Genomic DNA, 26,071 nt, shown 5'->3' with positions numbered 1-26,071 from the left:
ATATATTTGATTACAATATAAGAACAACAGATTTACCCATCATTTTGTCATTTTCATGATGTTTAAGTCACTTTAAAGCCTGGCGTAGCCTACTTGGCTTTTATTTGTGCAAATTGTTCTCACAAAGCTTGTTTCCAAATGTTAAGGTCTCTTCATTTTACAATGATTCCATAGATTACAATACACATGATCAATAAAGACCGATAACTTTCAGCAACACAACACAACACATATTAAATGTGAACCTGTAGGACTGTACTTCTAATAATGTGATAGATAGACTATTCTTACAATGAATTACAGGGACATTCACAATACACATATTCACATTACAGAGGATCTTAGAATGGCTGCACAGTCCCATGCTTCTCAAGCTGTTGAATTGATTGTGTTAACTTTCCAGGGACAGGTGCCGATGCTGATCTGTAGGATCAACACTGTTCTACAGTCTACTGGAGCTCATACAGCAAATCCTGAACAGTAAGTGCCAACTCCTGAAAGGTGGGTCTGTCATCTGCTTTCTAAAAAACAAAACAGAAAAGTCTGTGAGAGAGAGAAAATACTTTTGTAAACTATCATCATCTGTACAAGGTCATTGTCCAATCTTTACTGAGGCCCACAACTCAATATAAAATGTACTAACCTCAAGCCAGCAGCTGGACATAATGCTGTAGACCTTTTCATTGGCCAGCTGGGGGCGGTAGAGGCGCAGGCCCCGGGACACCTGATTCACTATTTCCGTGTTGTTAAGGCGCTCATACGGAAGCCGTCCCAAAGTGTACACCTCCCACAGAAGAACCCCTAAATATTTATAGGAATACGTAGATAGTGTGGTAAATAAGTTATGATACTTTAATATGGATGAGAATGCATAGTTTACACTTATAACTGACCAGAAATGCAGTGGGGAATTAAAAAAACACTTTACTTACCATATGACCATATGTCTGACTTGCTGCTGAATTTGCAGTAGAGGAGGACCTCCGGAGGTGACCAGCGAACAGGGAACTTAGAACCTTCTGAGCTTGTGTACTCATCATCTAAGACATACCTAAGCAGTGGTGGAAGGAGTATTAAGATCTTTATTTAAAATGTAGAACTACAAATACCACAATGTAAAAATACACCACACATAAAAGAATTGCATTTAAAAAAAAAGTATACGTGCAGAAGGATTTCAACTAAATGTACTTGAAGTATTTAATGTCAATTTTATTTGTATAGCACCTTCCATTACAAGTAAACCCTAAGTGATTTACATGAAAACATCATACACATTAAAACATAGCATGAATAGAATGAATACCATAAACACAACAAGACTATCAACAAAAACAAACAAGAGCATTAGTGTGATCATATAAATACACACACACACACACACTTGTAGACTGTCAAAAGGATTTTTAAAAGTGATTCTGTGTTGTACCGAGAGGCAATGAAGTGATATATATACAAGAGCCAAGTGTTTAAATCTACGTGTATGGACTATGGCTGCTGCATTTGGAATGAGTTGGAGGCATGCTACTGATTGTTCAGGTACTCCTGTAAAATAGTCTAACCTGCTTGTGATGAATGCATCAACAGTTTCACAGAATCAATTGAGAAATGAATGCTTTAAGTTTTGATATATATTTTAAGTGAAAAAATGCTGTTTTGGTGAAATTGGTGATCTGTTTTTTCAAAATTGAGATCTGTATCAAAAACACTGCCAACGTTTCTGATTTGTATTGTATTTCAGAGACAGTGAATCCAGGTGTAAATAAATCTTTTGTCTGTGGTTTTTAGGATCAACAATGAGAACGTCTTGTCTGTATTTAGCTGTAGAAGGTTTTAAAAGACATCCAGCAATTAATATCATTATTAGAGATTACTAGCTAAGAGTTTACTAGAAAAATGTAGTGGAGTCAAAACTGTAACCTACCATACAATAGAAATACTCAAAGTACCTAAGAATTGTACTTAACTACAGTACTTACTAAATGTACTTAAATGTACTCTAACGTTACTTTCCAAAACTGACCTGAGGACAGAGCAAGGGAATTTTATTTACTTTATGAGGCACCAATGTGCCATTCAATGTCCTATAATTCAAGGAAATGTTTTTACCTTGACAGTCCAAAGTCAGTCACTTTGACGGTGCCATTCCCATCAACTAAACAGTTCCTGGCAGCCTGAAGACAAAACAAACAGCCCTCTATATTTAAATGTAAACATAAACATTTACTTATCTCCAAATACCTTATTCCAGTACATCACAACATGGCATGATGCAATGATCTGGGAATGCACTGTAATTTGTGTCCCACAGCTGTACATTCTACAGTAGATCTACAGCATGTCTCTCACCAGGTCTCTGTGGATGTACTGCTGTGATTCAAGATAGGCCATGCCCTCTGAGACGTCTTTACACATCTCTAGGAGCTGGACTGTTGTTGGGTGCTGCTTCAGGCCCTCCCTGAGATACGTCAGCAGGCAGCCATTGGAAAGGAACTCAGTCACTATATAAATGGGTCTTTGTTTGGTGCACACGCCATAGAGCTGGACCAGGTTTTCATGGTGAAGCTTCCTGGTTTAAGCAAAAGGTGAAGGAAGTTAAGTATCACGTGTTGGTTTTCCTCACGCTAAAAACTACTCCTCCCAGTGTGACACATGACACAGCTTTATGAGTCTTACACACAAAAACTTCACTATGATTTCAAAGGCAGTTATTTTAAGTGTTGCAACTGCATGATCTAAATAGAGTGTCAGCATAGAGTCCAAATTCAGACGGATTTAGTTACGCTTACATCATGATTTTGGCTTCTTCTATGAAATCATCTTCAGACATGGAGCCCTCTTTAATCATCTTAATGGCAACATCGTGCTGGCCCTGCCACTTTCCATATTTAACCACTCCAAACTGACCATTGCCCAGCTCCTTGATAAAGGTGAGGCAATGGGGGTCAATCTCCCACACACCTGGATCAAACGAAAGAGAACGGAGAATCACTTTAATACTTGCAGCGTCCACCTTAAAGAATTAGTTTAAAATTTGGGGAAATCAAATCAAATCAAATTTTCGCTTTGATGCTAAGAGTTAGACGTGAAGACTACCACCACTATCATGTTTATATGAAACTATGGCGAGCAACCTCTGAGTTTAACATAAAGACTGGAAACAGGTTGCCTGATCAAAGGTAACAAAATATGCCTATGAGAACATATATATATATATATATATATATATATATATATATATATATATATATATATATATAAAAGAAGAGATGTTGTTTTTTTTTATTCCAAATAACCTTCAAGACTCCAGGAAGTCATTGGTCCTGGCCAGGAAATTATCCTCCACATGACCCAATGTAAAACCATGTTTTACATGTTTTTTTTGTTTGGACAAACAAGATTCATGGTAATTAATGAGCTTTAGAGGTGCTAGTGGGCACAAAAGCTATTAAGCTTGTTGCCCAAAATGTCAAACTATTCCTTTCACACTGAAGGGACTCATTACTTTAAACAAATTGTGCCATCAACAATGCTGAAACGCTACTAACAAATGGTCATTATGTTAATCGATGCCGGGTCAGAGAATTGGTGTTTCATAAATTGCTCTCACTGAGACATTTCTAATCAGTCATCAGAGGTTAATCACCCGATTTTATGATTAACAAGAGAATACATTAATTACCTATATTGATGCTTACCGTAGCCAAGCCCTGCTGTCGATGGAGGGCGTGCCCGATTAGAAACAATGTATTTCAGCCTGCTAACCATACCTAGTGAGGAAGACAACAAAACCTATAAGGTCAAAGGACAGTTTGTCGGCCTATAATTTGTTGCATTTGCCTCTCTGTTAATTCTTTTTTCCTGCTATGACAACTACATTTTAATTGCATATTGTTGTGTAACAAATATCAAATAATTTTAATCTTAAATTGATTAATGACATGTCCATATATTCACAGCTACTGTATCAACCTGCTGCATTGTGCTGGTGGTACTTGATGAGCTCTGGGATGCTGCTGAAATGATGCTTCTCTGCCAGATAGAACTGGCCCTGTGCAGTGGTGCAGATGTTATAATGTCTGCAGCTTCCACCAGTTTCCCTGTGGAGAGAAAAGAGCAACTTTAGGAAGAGTTAGTCGCATGTTCTCATCGATGCAGGAACTTATCATTTGTCATCTTTTCAGCATCATCCACAAGATAGATCCGCCTTACAGTGTTCGTGTGATGAAAACATTCTGCAGGCAGATAAGTCCAGGTTTTGCATGAATGATTTACATTTCTCTCCCTCTTTGGCACACTGTTTCCGCTTTCATTACAAACAGTTCTTCTTTTGATACATTCACACATGACTGGAGCCAGTGGATACGGTATTGCAGTATAGAAGTGTTTTAAACCACTGAGCTTACTCACCCGCCACCCTTACTGAACAAAGACACAGTATATTTCCCGGCCTTGCTTGAGTCCCGTACCAGGAAGCCCCCGTCTTTGTTCTGGGAAACAAGCATTGTGCAAGTTTCAAATTCAGATTAGTCCAACCAAACTCGACTATTCTTTAAGTGCACATAAATTTCAAAGCTGTCCTGCTATAACACTGTGCATGTCGGTCACTGAGTTTACCTCAGTCTTTAACAGCTTTTCTGCCTGGCTGCGGTTCATATTCTTAGAATACCAGCTGTGAAAAATAAATGTGTACATCATTTTTAAAAGTAACTTAACATAAAAATGATAAATTAAGATGATTAAGAGTACAGTAGTGCCCACACTCACTCAAATTTGTCTAGCCCATGTTCGGCTTCCACAACAAAATTACAAGGTATGTATCCTTCCTTTCTGCAAAAGAAAACACATTGTATTTCATAAAAATGTAAACAAATATGCATATTGTGCTCAAACACTAGAAGCATCTCATACACAAATTCTTGCTCCTAAAACTCAATATGCAAATAGTATTTATCCAAACAGTTAATTAGTAGTTAAATATATTTTTAATGATCAGTCTATAAAGTGTATCACTTCTTTTATTTAATCTTTGCATCTCACAGTCCTCAATGAAAATGTCTGCTTTTGCAAGCAAGGAGCTTGCAATCGTTTTTGACCTTGAACACCTCTTCTCACACTTTTTTTCATGTGGATGCAGGTCTGTACATGACCAATTGGGATCAGCTCTATAGTCACACCTATAGTTGTTTTTGTGGCATTGTTTTAAGTAATCGCATAGGCCTCTTGCGTTCATTTTGTTTCTCACCCATTTTTGTCTCTGGCTTTCCACCAATTCTGATCAGACATCTCAAGGATGGTGTACTCTTCATCCTTCCTGAGCTCCAGGTCTTGGGGTGACATTGGTGTGTAGTTATACTCTGCTATGACAGTCATGCCTACAGAGGGGGAAGGTGCCTCAGGAGGCTGTGGAGGTAAAGGCCGAACCGACTTTTCCTGGAAAAAGACCATAATATTTGTAAACGTATTATTAAAAATGACTGTCTGTCATCAGTGTTTATTATTTGAAAGGAACTGTGTGTATACCTCTGTTGGTGTAGGAGGAAGAGGTTTTCTGGATCCCCTTCGCCGTGAGGGTTTAGATGTAAAGCCTAATAATGACATAATACATACATGGAATACAAAATAATTAAGCCATAGACTAAAGTTTAGTTGTCAATTGTTGCCAACTTCAAACCAAAGGAAGTCTTGTTCTTACCGTTCTTATTATCCAGCACCTTGCAACCCATTGCTTGTTTAACTTCCTGCTGGCAGCACAGCCAAACCCCATCCACCCAGAAACAAGGATGGTACTTTTGCATGAGATCCTTGTTGAAGCGCACCACTATGCACAAGTATGGACGGACACACACACACACACGCAATACATTTACATCAAATCCACACTAGCATTTGCATATGCACCCAGCTCCACTATTGTGCAGGCACTGGGTGATAAGATATGTTTTATTATTGCATAAACTGTCTGGCTGAAAAGACACATAAACACCAGATACATTTGTATGCATATACACACTTTCTTTTAGCTTCTTTATCCACTGAGTCCGTACATCCTCAGTCTTAGCAAAGATGTACAGCGGCCCCTCATCATAAACGATCTGTGGCAAAAATGAAAAAGAAAATACCCATCAGTTTTTTTGTCAAAGTAGTCTATGATTTTAAGGCATTGGGTGCTTTTCTATTTAACCTACTAGCTCAGTGAAGACACCATTTTTTTTATTTAATTTTTAATTTTTTTTATTTCCATATTCCAGTATTGAGCAAGACCGCCACAGCTGAGCTACAGGCTGCAATGTAACCACTTGGTGCATTTGTGCACTGTCAATTTATGTCCACAGATAATTGTTCTTAGTGTTAAACCAGAAACATGTCTGAAATTGCCATCCCCAAATCACATGTAAATGGGGAAATTATGGATTTATTGCAACCAAACCAGAGTGGAAAGTAAAACCAAGATGGGCTTTGGATTCTATCAGCGTTGTATAAAGTGTGTTTCACAATGATAAAGGTACTGTTAATTTGTTATTTATGTATTTATTTGTATTGATTTGTTTGGCCATGGCAATTTTCGAGGGTTGTTTCTTGTTAAACACAAAGGATCTTACTCTTTAACAAAAAGTTAAAAAGGGATCCTTTCCAGTACATCACTTATTAAGGCACTTATAATACTTTTGAGCATGTCAGTGGCAAAACAAGCACTTTTGGTGGATGTAAATTGAAGGTGGGCAATTGCCTATTAACAATACATTGCATCTTGCATAATACTGGACCAATTTCAAAAATGGTTGCTCCCATCAGTCACTTCAGACACAAAAACATAGGAAAATAGGGTCCAGGTTGAAAAATACTGAAGATAACCTTTAACACGTGTGCAATGACAACACCTGCACAGTCACTGAAAGCCCCTAGTTCATTTGAGTGTGAGAGATAGTTTCACTTCCAATAAATGAACTTTCACATTATTAACTATTGAAGGATTGGACAACTTTTGCCTGCCAAGGAGAAAGCTTGGTCTTCTATTAAAGGCCTCCCATGTGTTGCTTATTTCATCTTCTACATAGTAGTGACGGGTTTGAAATGCTATAGAATAATAAATATATTCCATTCTTCCTTAATATACTAAAGTGACTGATACTTGGACATAGAAACATCTTAAAACGTTCCATCTCGAAAACGAACACTAGCATAGAGATAGGAGTGAAGAATGTAAAATGGCTGCAATAGCACACATTGTTTCAGCTTTGCTGTATTCTCCTTGATTGTAATGAGGTAAAAGAAGTGAATGGACAAAAGTGTCTACCTGGAAAGCATACATGCGCTCTTGCGGGGAGTTGGTCTCCGGCTGGACCGTCTCTACACACCTGATCTTCTCGAGGTCAACTGATCCTTTTAAACCTTTTCGCTTCTGTGTCACAGATGAGGAAACAGTCAGGAAACTCAGATGTGCAATAGCTGCACATTTCTCTTCAGGTTGCCAACAAACATTAATCTGAGACAAATGTGATGCTATTTCAACTAAGTCTTTCTGTAGTTCCATATACGTACCCCTTTGTCAGAATCAAAATCATAGTAGGCTATTTTTTCCTGAGTGAGAACAAACCATCTCTCCTTGTAGTTCAAAGGAGAGGTCTTCTTCTTCTGCTGAGATCGTTTAATGAAGATGTCTTCCAGAATATTATCTGACATGATTTAGTCAGCATTAATCTACATGGGAACAAGAATAATTAATACTTTTGTAAAGCATAATAGCAACATAACACCCCGCTTTTTCTTTGGGGCAGAACAGCAATGAAGAGCACATTCACACCTCAACTCGGGCAGGAGCGTTTTACTGAGAACTGTAACTGACTCACCCATTATCACTGGGCTTAGCTTATAGGCAGCCTTTTGGGTTATGTAGCACTCCAAATGTAATTGGTCAGTGTTTTAATTTCCTTTGAAACATGTATTTTAACAGGATTTAAGTCAATATGCACACACACATTCATAGAGTCAGATCCTTCTACATCAGGTTTAAATAAATATCAGGAACAGGATTAAGGATGAATGCGAGCACATATCAGCATGTGATAACCTTTAGTTTGCATAACCCCTGCTTTTCCTGCCTGCAGCAACCTTTTCCAAAACCCTTGTTAGCTATATATTTCCAATATGATTGGTTGGTATTGTCCCTACACTTCTCAGATTGTTGTCATATGAAACATAATAAATTACATTCGAAGGTTTTTGGTGATTGTATTTCATGTCATATAAATTCAGAGGTTTGTAACTGGCGCGATGGCAGCAACTCGGTTGATAATGCAGTTACTTTGAACTAAACTTCATTTGGTTAATGTAACACATTAACATGTATGTTTGTTGTGCTAGGTTTTTGGTGTTTTCGGAAAAATTGAAACATTCGTTTACTGGAGAACTCATCCTAAAAGTTATCAAACAATAACACTATGACAAGATTACCTTTCTCTTGCTTATATCATTTGCTCACACACATAATTACATTTGACCTGCATAAGTAGGCAAATGAAAAAGGCAGTCAGACTGCGTCTGCTGACCACTTGTGCTGAACTGGAACCTGCCCCTTCAAAACAAGACAAGGCCTCTGTTGAGGTCCAATCTAGATTAGAGTAGAGTGGGTCGATAAACACTTATGTATGCTCATGGATAAGGATAACGGAGACTCTGTAAAAGCACTAACACATGGCCTCATTCCTAAAACAACAAAAATGTACACTCTAAATATCTTCACATTTTGAAAAAACACATTATCAGTTTGAAACATAATGCATTGTATACAGTAGATGGGTGTTTTATTCAGAACTAACTGGCAGTACAGGAAGAAAATTGCCACAAATCCTGGTTTGTCTAAAAACACATCATTCAAAAATACACAGTGCACTAAAGGTGGGAAGGTATAGTGTCATATTTCCAGGTAAAACATAGATCAGATCCTTCGGATTATTATCTGAATGCTAGTTGTTTGTTAGTCTCTGTGGAATGTGTTTGCACTTCAGCTCAGCCTATTTTCAGCTTGTGAGCATTTCCTTGCAACACCACCAAAAGCGTCTGTCACTCGCTGGTACAGGAGTGTTGCATTTCTTCACTCTAGACAGACAATACCTATCGGTTTTGTTTGTGCTGTCATAAACAGACAGCAGTGTTCCCCATTCTGTGAAACACTGTTTACTCATTCCTCATTCTTAGGCACCTAATGTTTTCTCACATCACTAACTTGAGTATAGAGGTCAACAAACTCTGTTAATGGATGATCAACACACTGATGTTCCACCCCATCTCTCTTTCTCTCCGATCAAGTGAAGCCAGTTGACTGAAAATGTATGTCCATATTTCACTGTATCATCATGGTCAAAGTACTTTTTTTTTGTCTTTTTTTTAAAGGGAGTTGACGCACGGTGGCTGACACAGACAAACTGATAGGGAAGTTGCATCAGCGTTGCATTGCAATATAAAGGGAGAAGGAACCTTATTATTATCTCTCTTTCTCTCAAATGTAATAATCATTAGCACACTCAAATTGTATGTTACATACATGTAATGCTGTTAATACATTAGCAATACTCTAAATTTAGCAGAATTCAAACTCTGTTTTTGCACACCACAACACTTTATCACTGCAGAGAGAAGTTTTTTTCTACCCTGTGTAATGCTTATCTTTTCAGTTAAGTGTGTTCTTTGGTTTTGAAATTCTATAAACTATGTATATCAATTTGAGTCTTATCTTTTATGACATTGGGCTGATTAACTATTAAAAATGCACTTATTACTGTACACAAGGCTACTTTTCAGCAACTCACAAGTCGAGAATAGCCAAAGTATATTTTTAAAATAACCATTTTCAACCTCATTAAATCATCAATAGCAAGATACTACAGTATATATGTTTGATACATTTTCATCATTTTTTACTTGGGTGGACATTAGAGAGATGCCTTTTGTCATCTGTAAAGTATTGCCAACTGTGTCACATTCCAAAGTGCGTGCAAGGCAGTTCATCATGTTTTAAATTAAATGGCCAAAATTCAAAAACACTGAGGAACCTGTGTATTAGGATGGAATGCAATTTATTCATATTTTTTGTGTGATGTCTACTACATATAAAGCAGCAAACACAACTATCATGAAAGAATTGCTTTAACAGGAACCTGTCATATGCACTCTTTCCTGACGTTTCCTGACAGATAAGTGGCACATGCGAGAAAATGTGTGTATGTGTGTTTGTCTGCGTTTAAATTGGAGGCAATGAGAAAAAAAAGAGTGACATGGGGGCTCAGTTGTAAGAATTAAGTCTAACTACAAAGTATACTCTTGCACACAAATTAGGACACCACATCAATTTAACATTGTTACGCTCTGTGGAGTTCAGTTTTCAGAATGCACAAATAGTAATTAGTATTCCTTGCAATAGATGTAAATAAAGGCAATTTTAGGGATCCTTAAATTGTAAAGTATAAATGTGCTCACTAATTCACAAAAAAAAAGACATTTGTCATGCATGGATAAGTAACCACATGAAACTACTATCTGATTATAGCCCCATCATACATCTAAACCACTTTAGTGCAGCAAGATGTGTCTGTACAAAGGTATAAAAGATATGCAAAGTACAGCCAAGCACATCAAAGTTCATTATCATTAAAAAAAAACATTCAGAAACAAGTATAACGTCTTTCCATTTTAGCAGGTGTCTCTATTATTTGACTTTATTTGTAATTTTGTGATTTGCACACACCTCCTTTAGGATTTGCAGACAAACTAAGTTTATGGGTTTAAATTTAGAACTCGCACAAATCTACAAGATACTCACTATTACATTGTCCATAATCTTTTAAATGGAATGCATTCATGCTTTTATCATTAATACTTAAGTAGGAATATAACTAATTATAACTAATTCAGAAAAGTTCTTATAAAGGAACTAATTAAGAAATTTGTTAAAATACTTCTTGACTTTACATCCTAAATATTTAAAGATCTTTGACACTTACCCAGCCACCCGAAAAAGTCAAGCATCAGACAGACAACTACAAATGCTGAGGCTTAAAGCGGCGACATACCTCAGTTGCTCGCCTTCCATTAAATGTGTGTTAGTCTGTTTTGCAAGGAGGTTAAACCCAGCCACAGAGAGGAATCGACTCTGCTAACTTCCCCTTTTTTTCTGCTTATTTTCATATCAGCCCTCTAGACAGTTTCGGTGATAAGCGCAAGCGTTTTTAACACTGAAAGAGGACAATATTTGTGTCATGCATATGGTTAAACTTGTTTATTTTTTTCAAGGGGATTTCTTATAAAGTCAGCTGGAAGTTTGAGTTTTGCAGAGACAAGTGATAAATAAACTAATAATTAATAACTTTTGCAGACATAAAAAAAGTCTTCTTATTGTGTTTTACAATGAATAAAGTGATAACACCCTTCATTTACTTAAAATATGAGATCTCTGTTTTGTTTTTTCTGTTGTGTTGTCCTCCTGGTACACCCCCGCCGCTAGGAGACAGACGCCTGCGGACGAGTCCGCTCAACTGCGGTAGAGCCTAAATCGGATCCGCTAGAATGGGCGACGTAGTTAGATTTAGGCATGTAGAGTAAAGATTGGTTAGGGTTAGTGTAAGAGTCATAGGGTAAGCCAATCAGAGATAGAATGAGGCAGAAGAGGGCGGGCCACAAGGCACGTCCTGCGAGGATGACACGTCTAGCGGATCCGATCTAGCATCTAAGGCTCACTGCTGGCCTACTTTAGGAACTGCTTCCGGCCTCAACCTTCCTCTTTTCCTCTGCATCGGGACGCAGCCATGGTAAGAAAATATTTCACGGATGCATTTTACAGAATCTAACGCAATCTTGCTGATTAAGTAATAATTTCTGTGTCTAGTTAACTCACATCTGTTAATAATCCTTTGATACACGCAACAATGGTAGTATTAGTCCCATTGTGTACGCTTTAGACGGATATATTTTCATTTAACTATGCTTGTTGTGTTGGAGGTGAAATGCTACTGCATCGCGTTGTGTTACTTTCATTTAACAGCCTTCCTTTAAAGACACATTGCCGTTAAATATTAAATGAATTGCTATACGAAACAAGAGCCTTTTCACGTTCTACATTATTGCAGCGTTACACGTTTACACACATTTGGAACGAAATGCACGTTCAATAGCTACAATGCTAATATGTTAGCCTGACCGGGGCACGGACGTTACACACGAGCCTTATGTCCGTAAACTTCACATCTTAAAAAGTGTTGTATGAATAAAGTTTTAACTTTAGTGTAACGTTAATATCAGTATGTACCACGTTTCGCAAGCTAGTTTTTTTAATTGACCCCAAATTGTGCCAGTGGTCTCTCAGATCCATTAAACAGTGACTTATTAATCTCATTCACCAATGATAAAGGTATTTATGTGTTGTCCAGGTGAACGTCCCGAAGACCCGCAGGACCTACTGCAAAAAGTGCAAGAAGCACCAGCCTCACAAAGTTACCCAGTACAAGAAGGGAAAGGACTCCCTCTATGCACAGGGTAAATAATTATACTTATGGGTGTATTACTAGTACCATTCAAAAGTTTAGACACTTGTCCAAGTGTCCAAACTTTGGACTGGTACTGTAACTATGTTTGGTTAAAAAAAAAAGTTGTAACATGAAATGTTGCTCAACTGTTCTTATTTTGCAGGTAAGAGGAGATACGACAGAAAGCAGAGCGGTTATGGTGGTCAGACAAAGCCAATTTTCAGAAAAAAGGTAAGCTCAGCTTTTAGTGCTCGCTCGCTCTCTCGCTCTCAGTCTGTCTGTCTGTCTGTGTGTGTGTCATCCAACCCAACGATGTACTGTCTTTTCAGGCTAAGACCACAAAGAAGATTGTGCTGAGGCTGGAGTGTGTAGAGCCCAACTGCAGATCTAAGAGAATGCTGGCCATCAAGAGATGCAAGCACTTCGAGTTGGGTGGTGACAAGAAGAGAAAGGTAGGCGTCATTAATATGATCTTATTTAATAGTGTCAGCATGTGCATTTCCACAGTGCACTGCATTTCAGGAGTCCCTTTGATTTCTTTAATGTATTTTTTTTTGCATCTTCTCAGTGCATCATAGAATAATTTCCTAATATCCTTAGAAAATTAAGTTAATAATCTAGTAACATATTGAGTATTTACTTTGAAATGTTAATAGTTTAGGATCATGTTCTCCGAGACAATGTGTCAAATTGGCCTGTATTATACAGTGGTACATATTGCAAACAAAAGCCGAAACGCAATAATTAAAATGCTGTCCATTAATGTCCCTTAAACTATTTTGCAGGCGTTTTGTTTGGGATAATGTCATGTCAACTTTCTGTGTACTATCAGAAATTGGAGATTATATAGGACCAACCACATTGGTTGCACAACCTAATGGATGGCTCATAAATGGGCCAGTTCTACTTGGAGTCAATATCATATTAATGGTAGTGGGAAAAATAATAAAACGGGCTTGTCTTGCTGCAGTTAAGTCTGTCAGGATTGCTTTACAATACAATGTGTGTTCACTTTGCATTAATTTATAGATTTTGTTTTAATGAATTATTTGAATTAAAATTTCGTTTAGGTGGATTTGTTTAAATAATTGGGTATTTAGAGTATGTGTCAAACAAGAACATAATTTTAGGGGAAATTGGGGTCAACTTCAGTGTAACTCTAGCACCTATTGCTACTACATTACGCATGAACTCAAGACAGTCCCTTGGTGGAACACAGGAACATTTGTAATCTAGTTTTTAAGTGTAATTTCATGAGACTAAGCTTGTGGTGGATCTCGCTCTTTGACAATGATAGTGATTTAATAATGGGTTGGACAAAGGATGTGTAGCATTGTGGTGCAGTTCTTTTCCATTTTCTCTTTACCCACTGAAGTTTGGATAAGAGTAAAATGGCAAATATGCTGAACATTATCAAGCTTTGCATTACTGTGTTGTAGTTTTATAGCCAACAAAAGACAGGACTGTTTAACCGTAAAAGTCTTTATTAAAATACAAGTTTTATAATCTTCATAGTAAATTCTTTTAATTTCAGAATTTTAAGTGAACCGCATTGAAACATCCACTGTTATGTTTTAAACAGGCTTGTGCGTAATTTTAACTTAAGTTTTATCTGTTCTCTTACAGGGCCAGGTCATCCAGTTCTAAATTGTGGGCTAGTCTTCTGGAGGAGTTGTCACAGTTTTCAATAAATGTATTAAAACATACTTTGGCCCATTCCTTCACCTCCTGTTTTAATATACTTGTCAAATCAAACTGGTCTCTTAAGATAATTTAAGCTCATTAGCAGCCAGGTCTGGACAATTCACAGCAAGTGTTCTGTTTCCCAATGATTTTATTTAACATGATATAAAGTTGCAGGTATACTGTAATCATCATAGTATACAGGCTTATTCAAGCGAACTAGACTATAAAACTTTTCCCCCTTTAATTTTAAAAGCACATTTTACCAAAAGCAACATATCAAAGGTTAAAAAGGTCAACTATTTCCACTTTGATCAAAATGGTGTGGACAAAGTGTATAACCACCCGAGGGCTACAAACTAGTGTTTCGCTCGCGTTTGACAGCGGCGCCCTTCCAGTACAGCTTATGCCCTGTAATGTCGCTGATGGGAGTGACTGTTAGTAGAGCAGTGCCTGAAGGGTTGACAGATATAACCATTTCGGTTTGTGGAGTCTGAACACCCAGTTCCTTGTACTGAGGAAGGATCTGTGTGACGTTACACTGGGGGTTACAGATCTTCCAGCCAGGAGCCGCTCTGATGACAAACCCTCGGGGACCACCAATCTGCTGCTGGTTCAGCACAGCGATAGCCAGTCGGTTCTTGGACAAAGTCCTTTCCCACACCTCAAAATTGTCCACCTGTAGAACAAGTTATTGATAGTACTATTCCATACTTTGAACTGCAATTAGTAATTTGATTTCACCCACATTTATGGTCTTGGCTAAAAATTCTGTCAAAGGGGCTCTGCCAAAATGATCACAAGGCATTTCTATAAAGAATTAAATGTACTTTAAATGCTGACAGCTGTCTGTCCAGTAGGTCACCCATCACCCACCTTGGCGGTGCGGTATCCTTGCTTGCCCAGTGGGTCCTGGCTAATGGCAATAATGTGTTTGTTCTGCAGCAGTTCCTTGGAGCGAGGACAGATGTCCCTCAGATCATTAGACATGAGCAAAGGGGCTGCCATTATGGCCCATAATGCCATCTGAGACTCCTGCTGGGCATGACTCAGGCCAAAGTTCCCAATCACCAGCTAGAGAAATGGAATGACGTTATAAATAGGAAAACAGGGCAATTTAGGTTTACTGACAGAATACAGTACAACAGCCTGCTGTAGAGAAATGTTTTACAAGTGTATTTTCTTTTTCTGTTTTTAAACTACCACTAACTTAGCTGAACCTTTTTATGTGCGTGAATAATCTTAGTTTCTACTGTAATGAAACTAGTTTCAAAAATCTGTCGAAATATATGGGCTATACAAATTAACTAAATACAAGAGCTTTAACGAAATGGGGCTAATTTTAAAGGAACTGTTTGACATTTTTTGGAAATGTATTAAAAAATCTTATGTAATTTTGTTAAGCTAATTTGGCCAGTTGCTGGCTTTGATTTCATATTATGTATCTCTGCAAGAAAGCACATACGGTAATTTCCCAACATGTCAAACTAATCCTACAAATCACTTCATCTCGACATGCAGCTAGTGATTCAGTTTCAATATTTTAAATGATAATAAAACCGCTTGGTACTTGAATGCCACTGGTTGTATGCTTAGTTTGAGGTCAACCAGAAGTGCGTAAGAGCTTGAGTAGAGCAGAGTACCATATCGGGGTCGTTCCAGCCTCCAGGTCCCGCTGCGGGGACAATAACGTCTTGATGAGAAGCAGTCCAATCCAAGATGGACTTGACAGAGCTCCATGAGTCGTACACGTCAGCAAAGTTGCGCCAGTGGTTACACGTCTCACGGATGGCTGTGTAGTTGGGCTGAAGGCACAGAAAGGCTCTTAGATGTCGTATTACACAATGTATGGTGTCATCAAGCAGTTGCTACTCATTAAGCATTCCTTATACAAATTATTGTTGTGTGGATAGAATGTTGGAAAGTAGATTAGAGATCGATAATGTATGTTGAGATTTAAAATAGGGCTATTTTACAGGAATTCAGTCCTAATTGTGGATGATATTTAGCTCTTGCTCCTACTTTTGAATGAACTTATTGTAATTCACTAAGGACAAAAGCCAAATGTAATTTTGTGAGACCAGCAATTAACATTTTTGCTTTAAATAAACCGACTAATTATTGCAGCTGTAATTTAAAGTAAGCTAAAGCCAAAACAACTTATTTCTCACCTGTTTGAACGGCCACTCATACAAAGGCCACTCACAGGAGTACAGGATACTACTTCCGGTTTTGTTCAGTGCTTTTGACATGTTGACGTAGCCTTAACAAAAAAAATATAAAGTGTTAGCTTAAAGCCCAAAAAAACATGGTCCACTGATTCCATAGAGGTTCTGAATTAAAGGTGAACCCAAGAAATGGACCCAATGGGCTCTTTTCTTTTTTAAATAACAGCAGTAATGAGGGACTACATTGACAGTCTTGCACAGGACCAGCATGGCCATGTTTGGAACTGTAAATTTTAGGCTACTAAAGCTCACCTTCTCCCACCAAGTGCCAGTCCATATAACAACCATCAAATTTGAGCAGATCCACATCCCAATCAGCAAACGTCTGAGCATCTGTCTCATAGTAACCCAGACTACCAGGGTATCCAGCACAGGTATTCTTTCCCACATCTGCATAGATACCCAGCTTCAGCCCCTTAGAATGGACCTTAAAACAGAGAAATACATTTATTTAGTTCCCAATTACAGATTTTTTCTTGACAGGGTTTTAGTAGGTACCAGCAGGTGGCGATGTTGCACAGCTAAAAACTTGATGATTCTGTTACATTACACAGTTCTGACTTATTAGTGGACCCAAATATATCCCTTTTCTGGTGAACATCACATTTTTGTTGCCTGTGTGGGAATTGCTTGGCATTGTGATCCTTTGCAAAGAGGCTGAACGACCGTACACTCCTACCTAAGACAACATATGCCTACGTGACTCTCCACATTCTGCATTTCAACTGGAATGGCATCTAAGACCTGGGTTCTAAATTTGGTCATTTCCCCTCTATTATGTAAATAACTGCAAGTTGGCACAAATGGATGTATAATGATGAATAATTTGACTGTGTAATCACGTTTACTTCTAGAGTAATTTAACCAGGGGTTCCCAAACATTTATTTGTCAAAGATTTCCAAACTCGGACGCATTGCACCACAGATTTGTTAACATTGCACCTGATGTAATCACATGAGTGGGGAAAATGTGTTAAATATGGCATTGTTTATCATTGTATAAACGTGTATACTATTCATAATACAGCCCAAAGACTGGAAACTAGGAAAAAAATATATCCTTGTGCGTATTCTCATTTTGCTCCTTCCAGCTGGTAAAAAACTGAAATGAAAGAATTCTAGATTTTCCTAAGTCTATCTGAACCCCTCTCTCTTTGATCTTTATGAACTAATGAAGGAAGTGTGGCATTAATTGTCTCCACGCCTCTTTTATACTACTCACATAGTCGGCCAGTTTCTTTATGCCCCCCGGGAATCTTTTGGGGTCTGCCTGCAGGCGGCCCTTGGCATCGCGCTGGTGGGAGGGCCAGCAGTCATCGATGCAGACGTACTCGTAACCAGCCTCTTTCCAGCCCTCCTTCACCATCACATCTGCCATCTGCATGTACAGACGCTCACTGCCGGGGCAACAGGAGGAGACAGGCAGGGCCGATAGTATCAGTTAAGATGCCCGTGTTCAATGTCGTGTGCAGGAGCAATATGGCAGACACAAATACATGCTATTCTCATAAAAACCAAATACCAGTTTTTCTAATGTTCATTTGTCGACTGATACAACACAGTAACAATTCATCTCACAGGCTGAAATTTCGTGCCCTAAACGCTTTGTTGGCCAGCTCATCCGGGTCAAAAAAAAGGTTTTATATGCACAAGAAGTTAAAATCACAACAGCAAATAGAAAAATGCAACAGCAAATTATAAACCACAACAACAAATCAGAAAACACAGCTGCAAATAAGAAAACACTTCAACAAATCAGAAAAGTACAACGGCAACTAAGAAAACAAAAAGGCAAAAAAGAAAACAACAAATATGAAAACACTTAAACAAATGTGTTTTCCTATTTGCTGTCGTGTTTTCCTATTTGCCGTTGTACTTTGATTTGGTGAAGTGTTTTCCTATTTGTTGTTATGTTTTATGATTTATTAACGTGTTTTCCTATTTGCCGTTGTACGTTATGATTTGTTGAAATGTTTTCCTATATGCCATTTTGTTTTCCTATTTGCCGTTGTGTTTTATGATTTATTGAAGTGTTTTCCTGTTTTCTGTTGTGTTTTTCTATTTTCTGTCGTGTTTTTCTATTTGCCGTTGTGTTTTATGATTTGTTGAAATTATTTCCTATTTGCTGTCGTGTTTTATGATTTGTTGTTGCATTGATTTGCACTTCAGGGCCACCGTAGTTATGACTAGAGCTACAATCAGTCAATAAATTTATGAGTCAATTGTAAGACAATTAATCTGCAACTATTACTATTCTGGCTTGATTGTACAAGCCAAATATGTTATGGTTCCAGCTTCTCAAATTTGGAGATTTGCAACTTTTCTTACATGAGAGTAAACTGAATATCTTGTGAACTGAATATCTATGTGAAGATGCAATGTGGGGCTCTGGAAATGTGGTGGGAAGTTTTCCCCCTTCTTTTTGACATGTAATAGACTAAAAGATGAATGAGTTACTAAAGCAAAATAGTAAGCAGAGGAATTAATAATGAAACAATCATTAGTTGCAGCTCTAATTATAACTTAGCATCTAATAAAAATGAGGCAAACAGGACTGATAAATTAACCTCAAGCAGCGGTAGTGTTTTACCTGAACCTTCCCAATGAATTAAGATGCCGGTGCAATATAATAATGCAGTCTGAGATTCTGAGAAATGAACCCATTTGTCAACTGACACAAAATGAATCAACTCTTTTGATGATTGGTTAAATGTCATTATGACACAACATTTTTCAAGCAAAAGTGCCAACTATTTGCCAGTTATGGCTTCTGAAATCAAAGGATGCTGCATTATCTAGTCATCATAATCTAGTTCATCCCTGTACATACCATATTACCATACAGTTTTCTTGTTTAATGCTTCTGGAATGTATGCAGGTACCCATGTTTCTTGTTACTGTTACATTTTGTAAAAATAGTTTATTACATTACACTTGACATCATAATCTACGATGGCCTTTAACCCAAAGAACAAATAAAGGCAAATTAGATCAGGTGGTGTCATTTTATGCCTGTCTTATCAAATGTTCACTCCTTAAACTATCACGTGTCTCTCTTCTCATCGTCGGTACAATTCAATTATGAAGTAAGGATAGTATCATCACATGATAGATGTCCTAAATATGAAATAACAATTCCATGGAAAATAATTGTTGCATGTACGCATGACCATGTTATGAGATAAGTAACAAGAAAGTGTAGTATTTTTTAGTGTGAGACCAATGTGTTTCTTTTCTTTTCTTTTTAGGTTTTAAATTCCAGTAGATCTCTTTGGTTAGTTTATGGGGCAAACAAATCTCATATTGTCATTTCCCGATTTTTGAAGGAGACCATGTTAGGAGGACTTTGATATGACTGCTTTCTTTCTGTTTTTTAAACCCACAGTCATGTCACACTGCGCATGATCACCCCAGTTCTTCTTGTGTCTCTTACCTGATGCAGTTATTGGGGTCCTTGTCACAGTCGACGTTACACATGAATCTCTCCCAGTGCAGCCAGCCCATTGTGGGTTTCAGTGCCAGACCATTGTCCAACGCTTCAGCAGTTGGGCTGACTACAACAAGGAGCGCGAGGAGACACACGGATCTGCACATTGGTACTTTTAAACTCGACACTTTCCGCACAACAATCACATTACTGTGTTTGAATTTAGATCCATTTCCTTGTGTATAACGTGTTCAGCCCGCCCCCTCTGGATGACTGACGTACACCTGGACCACTAGAATCGAAACGCGTCTGCAATTGTCCAATAACATTTCACTTCAAACAAGGAAGCGCTAAGGTCCCCTGATGGAGTCAGGTGAAAACGTCAGCTGACATGTCAAGACAGAGTAATTACACTGGTAATCATGTCTTGTGATTTTCCTTAACACTACAACAACAAAACAAAAGAGATAATTAGAACAACATTACATCTTCAGTTTTATTTATTGGTAGTAAAATTGGGGAAGGTAACACATTCTGAATTAATGACACTTTAAATAAATGTAGGACTAATGACAAATTAAACATAAGCCTACTGTAAAATACCATAAAATGCATTTATATTATTTAGAGATATTGCTGGATTAACCTATGATGTATTCCTACCCAGTAAGTAGGAAAATGGTCTTAAATGTAAAAGGAAAGCTTAATCCTTCAGTTTATCTACAAAAAAATTAAATCAACTAATTTAGATGGTTTTCACTATACAGCAAATACAAAACTAGTAGCCGTACAATTAAATTGTGGCTTTTGTCGGCCCCTGGAGGTTCAGCCTGTAAGGGAAATTGTATTTGATCAAACACCTGTGTGTTAACTTCTCTTGTGTTTAATCATGCTGAATCATTCACAATATAACCTTTGACTGAATGAACCTTGGCCATACATATACCAAGGCATTGTTGCCCACCTGGATGTCATCAGAAGATCCTGACCTTTGGCCTATGAGCCCTTTTGTCTTGAGAACAACGGCATGCAAGATACTAACTGAAAGAAACCAAGCCAAAGTGTAAAGAGAGCAAACAGCTTCCTATCACTGTGCATATTACAAACTAACTTTTGTCTTGTGTACCATGCTCTGAGCATTGCAAGTGGGATAATACTGTAAGAGATTTTTGTCCTGTTTCTTATTGTCACAGTGGGTTACAAAATTGCCCCGACAGGGCTCTGTAGCAGTTTGCTGCTCTGTCTGATTGGTTTGGAGCCACAGATAAAAGCCTCAATAGGATTCCTACATAGGCCTATAATACTACTAGTATTTTTTCATTAGGTCTTTTAAGGAGTAAAGTGAAAGAGGTTACTATCACCTTGTGTCCAAAATAAGGTCAGGTTTTCATGCAAGATCCTCAACTGTAAGTGACCAAAATGGCACATATGCTGGATATCTATTTGGATTTGCTTTCCAACAGACTAAGTTAAGACGCTTCTCCCTGAAGAGCAAGTCTAATCAAAAATGCCACACACACATTCAGCAGTTGTAGGACTATGTACATATCAATGCCGCTTCAAGTTGTTTATTAGCTCTGGATCCCAGACATTTGTCTGGTTCAGACAATAAAAGATGTAGAGATAAATTTGTTAATTTAGCTGTAAACGGACCCCTTGCTTACAGAACCCAATTATTTCTGGGCGTTTTTTCTTGTGAAATTGTCAGCAATCTTCTCACACATGCAGAGAGAGTGATGAGTTTTGTTTTTATTCTAAGAAAACGGCTACTTTGCAATTTTATTTAAATGTAAAGAAACAGCTGCATATTATTTATTTGCTAATCAAAGCAGCCATTTGGATGTTTGCCCAGTGCCACACACGAGTTGAAACTTTACAGAGGTGATACTATTTAAATCAGCAAACTGCCTCAACAAAACCTCACTCCTGTGATCTTGCTCCCGTCAGTCTGCCCTTGCTGTGCATGACTCCTTGTGTCCTGATATTGAAAGGAGTCAAAACAAATGAGGCAGCATTCATGAGTTGGCACAAACCCAGATTATGACAATAATCCTCATCCCCCCTGCTGGTGGTATGTTAAAAAAAATAAAAAAGGAGCATTAATGAACACAGAACCTGACCTTTCTGCGAAATGTCAAGGGGACCAATTTCAACCCTAAACATTATCAGAGGCTTCACCCAGGGACAGGCCCAATACAAACAATTTGTCACTTTCTATGGTTCATATCAGTGTCAGTGAGAAAAGGCATTGGGACTCTAAATGTCAGATTTCAATACGACCCCCCCTCCCTCGCTGATGGATGGACCAATCCAGCTCACTTGAATACACAGTTTTCTTTTCGTAAAAATAGGATCTCACCCACCGTTGTGATAGAGACCCATGTTTTTTTTTGCAGCGCTGCATAAAAGAACCACGTGCCTCTATCTGTACCGTGGTTAATTGAGATTGTTGACAGATGGGTAGCCCGTGCTTTCTGTATGGCTTATGGCTCCCCACAGCTTTGACACCAATCCATCATGTTTCTTTCTTCACCAGTGTCACATAATTGAAGAGGCTGTCATGGCTGACTTATGTTAGTAACTTTGTTATGAAGTGTATGGGGACAAAATGAAAGGGAAAGCTGTGTTATGGTGTGCCTTTCTGCAAACGTGTTCCATTACTGTATTGATCTATAGGGACAGGTGACAGCATTAGCAAATGTCATCAATAAGTTGTGCCTCCATAAAGACAACACTGTATGGCTCACAGTCCCTAAGCAGAAAATCATGTATTATCTTGTAATTAGCTGCTTAAGTTGTTTATGTGACTGTGACAGGGGAAGGAGCCTATGTGTGGTGATGTTGCCACTTTAAAGGTGCTGTAGGTAGGATTGTGAGGATCCAGGACTTAGACAATTATTTTTTAACATTGACAACTTCAGTCCCTCCCCCGTTTCCACTAAATCCCAAAACGATCTCCTAAGCCCCTCCCCCCACAAGGGAGAATGAATAGGCTCGTTCGAGATGAATTGCGCCCCGCCTGTAAAGTGGACGAGAGCAGGCGGCAGCAGCCGGGGGTGGTGACAAAAAGCTGCGGTAAAGTCGGACAGTTTCCAGCTGATTTCAGCAGCCTTCAGGCTGAACAGGAAGTAACAGAAACACTGCGGTGCGATTCCGATTTAATAAAATGTTATCAGATCTACATATCAACTGGAACACAGTCTCTAGTCTCCTAGACTGCCTTGCTCTTGTGAGATTATCGTTGCCTACATGTGCATGACGTCAGAACAAGTCGGGATTAAGAGGGACAGAAATCTAACCGGCATGCAATGGGCGCCGATTGACGATCAATTCCGCGCAGACCTGGCTTATCTCGAACGAGTCTAATGCGTGTACCTGAGCAGTGATTGACACGCAGTTAGACACCCCCCTGGCCCTGATTTTTTTTTTTTATTACCTGCTTTGGGTAGTTCTACTCAAACATAAGGTCAGTTTCAGCAAATATGACAGAGTTAGTTAGTTTTATAAGGCTTACCTACCGCACCTTTTAATTAGGTCCTTGTTGAACTGAATGAATGAGAAATGGCTTATGGTAATAAGCTAATAGTTTGTTATAGATGATATATTTTTCATTGAAGTTTTTATTTTAAATATCAGAATGAGTTGAAGACAATTGTACCTTTTCTGATTTCCTAGGGCTAGAGCGTGCATATTTTGTATACTGCTAAAGGTTTCACTCAACTTAAAATGTGCAAAATGCATTTTTAATAATAAAGTCATAATTACGATGTGACCAGGTAGGAGTGATAATTCAAGAAATCTCTTATATATATATATATATATATATATATATATATATATATACACAGTATATTACACTAATTTAGTATTTGTTGCGACAATATTCATATACATAGTCAATCCATCAATCTTTTTTGAAGGGACTCATTTTGCCTTTATTTGACAGTGGACAGTTGAAACGAGGAAAGGGAGAGGGTGCAGCAAAGGTCCCAAGGCCTGATACAAACCAGGGATGTTGTAATCATAGCGATATGAATCTTAAATATGGCACCACCAGATGCCCCCATGTAGAATTTGAATCTAATATTTAGTCAAATTCTTTAATTTAAGATATCTCTAATTACATTGTGACTAATACGAATGGACCATTAAGTTGAACTGTAGATAGCCTATCTGTAATTAGATTCTCAATGTTTTTTTTCTCACTAGTCAAAATGTAATTAGAAAGTCAGAAATGTAGTGCACATAACTTTAATGTAATTACCCTACATACTCTATGTTAAATCCACTTGACCTAGATGTTGTTGAAAAGAATTTTGAAGGGTTCACTAGTATTTCCTTTTTCCTATACTTTTCCTTGATTCTCACAGCTGGGAAGCATGTAGTGCATAGATGGATTTCTCAGTTCTTTGTGAATTAGATTAAATCTCTCGACTCACAGAAGGGGTCCACCGTGGGTTGCTTCAACAACAGTTTATGTTGCAGTATATACAGTAGCTTCATGTTCTGTTTTCCATCACATTAAGGCATTTTGAGTAAAATAGAGGGCTGACATGCATTATTTATTGAAACGTATTTAACCAGCTCTTCATTTTCTCTCTTGTGTGATGCTCTGTCTGTCTCTGATGAATTATTTGACGTTACAGTTCACACATAAAGCCGGCAGAGAATTAAATCGCTTTTTAAATGTATACATTGTCATTACTTTAGTTTCTGGTTCTCTGCAGCTCCCTTAAAGATGTTAAGGTTACTTACTGGGTGCAAGTCTATCAAAAACCTTTATAGGTTATAAATATATTGTTCACTACCTAATAGCTAAAGGGTTTTAATCGAAAGACACACCTCTGTTGCTCCTGTGGTTTCTTTTTCAAACATATTTGCCATTTAAGTATTGTGTTTCTTCTAAGAGAAAAGAGAAGCTTCAATGTCTTCTGTTGTCATACCCAGACAACAAACATTTATCACATTTCTGTCATGGAAATTATGTACCTAATTAAGATTTTACTCACTTGCCAAGGCATTCAATAATAGTCTCCTAGATGTTACAAAAGCAGCCTGGACCTGGCGATTAATCTTATGTAGAAACTGATTGTGCATGTTGTCTACAATAATTATATGGATTTGTGTATTGTGTGCTACTGCCTGTGAACAAAGTGCACTGCAAAATCAATAACAAACAAAAGATTATTCTTGGGGCAAATGGTGGAGTCAAACCCACAGCCACTATGTTGAGGAGTAAACGTCTATATATGTATGCCTGCTCTAACAACTGAGCTAATCCGGCCACAAGGCAGTGCATTTCTGATGAAATCCATGATTTGGTTGAATCAGTATGCAGTACACTTACTGAAGGATATTTTGAGGCTGTCTACTTGGTGCTTCCTTCAGTCTTGTTCTGTGACATCTATCATGTCTGTGTCCATTGGAGCCATTGGAGTTAAAGCAGATAAAGAAAAGACACTTCAAATACAATTCTGATAAAATTCTTCTTTAATAATAAAGTCTCCATTAAATCTTTCAACTTACAATGTTCACCTTAATTGTGTGGATTCCGGCTAGGGCTGCACACTTAATCGCAATTATGTCGAAATCGCAAAATGAACCAGTGCAATATTCAAATCACAGGGGGGCGCAATAGTTGTTGATGGCAAAATATGTGTCAACCCATTCTGAATATATTGTGACCTTTTGTTTCTCCCTTTTAGAGTCAATAATATCTGCAAGTTATTTTTGATTGCTACTCCTTTTTAGAGTCAGTAGAATAGCAGTCTATAACACATCCATGGGCATTTCCCAAGTCCTCTTGCCATACGTTAAGTGAGGATGAAGTCAAGCTTTTATAAGTTAATACTGGATCTTTCATGGTTCACATGTTGCATTTGTGTAATGGATGCAACCTTTTAAAAGGGATAAACTGTGATGCCATAAATGCCACTCGGAGCATTGATAAACCAAATCAACCGTGTACCAAGCAGTTTGCAATTTGAAAACTCAATGCAAATTAAACCAGCTACTAGGCTAACTGAAATAAAACTATTTATATAGATATATATTTGAAACTACTGACCTTCAAGTTTTAATGTGCTCCATTTTGTAGCTGAGGACTACTCTGAAAGAGTTGAATCAATTTTGTCTTTTTTATGTTGCAGGTTCTGTTAAATCTTTAATTTTAGGTTGAAAAATTCAGCTTGTGTTTTCTTTGAGCGACTGCCTCT

At 37.9% G+C, this 26,071-nt stretch overlaps 3 protein-coding genes across 4 annotated transcripts; 1 reads left to right on the top strand and 2 right to left on the bottom strand.

Moving 5' to 3' along the window:
* Positions 1-71: 71 nt before the first annotated feature.
* btk (Bruton agammaglobulinemia tyrosine kinase) lies at positions 72-24,811 on the bottom strand. Of its 2 annotated transcripts, none has more exons than XM_034884351.1 (18): positions 24,800-24,811; positions 7,543-7,701; positions 7,298-7,402; positions 6,014-6,095; positions 5,696-5,821; positions 5,524-5,588; positions 5,246-5,433; positions 4,768-4,830; positions 4,618-4,672; positions 4,411-4,490; positions 3,973-4,100; positions 3,699-3,770; positions 2,790-2,961; positions 2,350-2,569; positions 2,110-2,174; positions 933-1,051; positions 644-801; positions 72-521 (listed from the first exon to the last, which is right to left on the bottom strand). In XM_034884351.1, exons 2-18 carry the CDS (start codon positions 7,681-7,683, stop codon positions 450-452), a joined length of 1,911 nt encoding a protein of 636 aa, XP_034740242.1. In that variant the 5' UTR covers positions 7,684-7,701; positions 24,800-24,811; the 3' UTR covers positions 72-449. The 2 variants fall into 2 exon arrangements, with proteins under 2 accessions (XP_034740242.1, XP_034740241.1); XM_034884350.1 differs by lacking the exon at positions 24,800-24,811 and adding an exon at positions 11,001-11,184.
* rpl36a (ribosomal protein L36A) lies at positions 11,571-14,233 on the top strand. The gene is made up of 5 exons (XM_034884357.1): positions 11,571-11,804; positions 12,423-12,528; positions 12,682-12,749; positions 12,848-12,970; positions 14,145-14,233. The coding sequence occupies exons 1-5, from the start codon at positions 11,802-11,804 to the stop codon at positions 14,163-14,165; spliced, it is 321 nt and encodes a 106-aa protein (XP_034740248.1). The 5' UTR covers positions 11,571-11,801; the 3' UTR covers positions 14,166-14,233.
* gla (galactosidase, alpha) lies at positions 14,139-20,023 on the bottom strand. Its single transcript, XM_034884353.1, has 7 exons — positions 19,863-20,023; positions 17,652-17,826; positions 16,682-16,856; positions 16,373-16,464; positions 15,845-16,006; positions 15,078-15,275; positions 14,139-14,880 (listed from the first exon to the last, which is right to left on the bottom strand). The coding sequence occupies exons 1-7, from the start codon at positions 20,021-20,023 to the stop codon at positions 14,554-14,556; spliced, it is 1,290 nt and encodes a 429-aa protein (XP_034740244.1). The 3' UTR covers positions 14,139-14,553.
* Positions 24,812-26,071: the final 1,260 nt, after the last annotated feature.

Source organism: Etheostoma cragini, chromosome 10 (genome assembly GCF_013103735.1).
Source record: "Etheostoma cragini isolate CJK2018 chromosome 10, CSU_Ecrag_1.0, whole genome shotgun sequence".
NCBI lineage: Eukaryota > Metazoa > Chordata > Actinopteri > Perciformes > Percidae > Etheostoma > Etheostoma cragini.
The sequence above is the reverse complement of the archived record's forward strand: the minus strand, read 5'-3'. Positions and strand labels throughout refer to the sequence as shown.

Bases quoted from the DNA above. Each gene is read 5' to 3' on its own strand.
- btk (XM_034884351.1), bottom strand. From the start codon at position 7,683: ATGTCAGATAATATTCTGGAAGACATCTTCATTAAACGATCTCAGCAG. The intron at 6,096-7,297 runs GTAGACACTTTT...TTTTTGCCACAG, and splicing joins AGCGCATGTATGCTTTCCAG to ATCGTTTATGATGAGGGGCC. The intron at 4,831-5,245 runs GTGAGAAACAAA...TTTCTTTTGCAG, and splicing joins AAAGCCAGAGACAAAAATGG to AAAGGAAGGATACATACCTT.
- rpl36a (XM_034884357.1), top strand. The intron at 12,529-12,681 runs GTAAATAATTAT...CTTATTTTGCAG, and splicing joins GGACTCCCTCTATGCACAGG to GTAAGAGGAGATACGACAGA. The intron at 12,750-12,847 runs GTAAGCTCAGCT...CTGTCTTTTCAG, and splicing joins AGCCAATTTTCAGAAAAAAG to GCTAAGACCACAAAGAAGAT.
- gla (XM_034884353.1), bottom strand. From the start codon at position 20,023: ATGTGCAGATCCGTGTGTCTCCTCGCGCTCCTTGTTGTAGTCAGCCCA. The intron at 17,827-19,862 runs GTAAGAGACACA...TTGCCCCGGCAG, and splicing joins GACCCCAATAACTGCATCAG to TGAGCGTCTGTACATGCAGA. The intron at 16,857-17,651 runs GTGAGTAGTATA...CTCTGTTTTAAG, and splicing joins TAAAGAAACTGGCCGACTAT to GTCCATTCTAAGGGGCTGAA.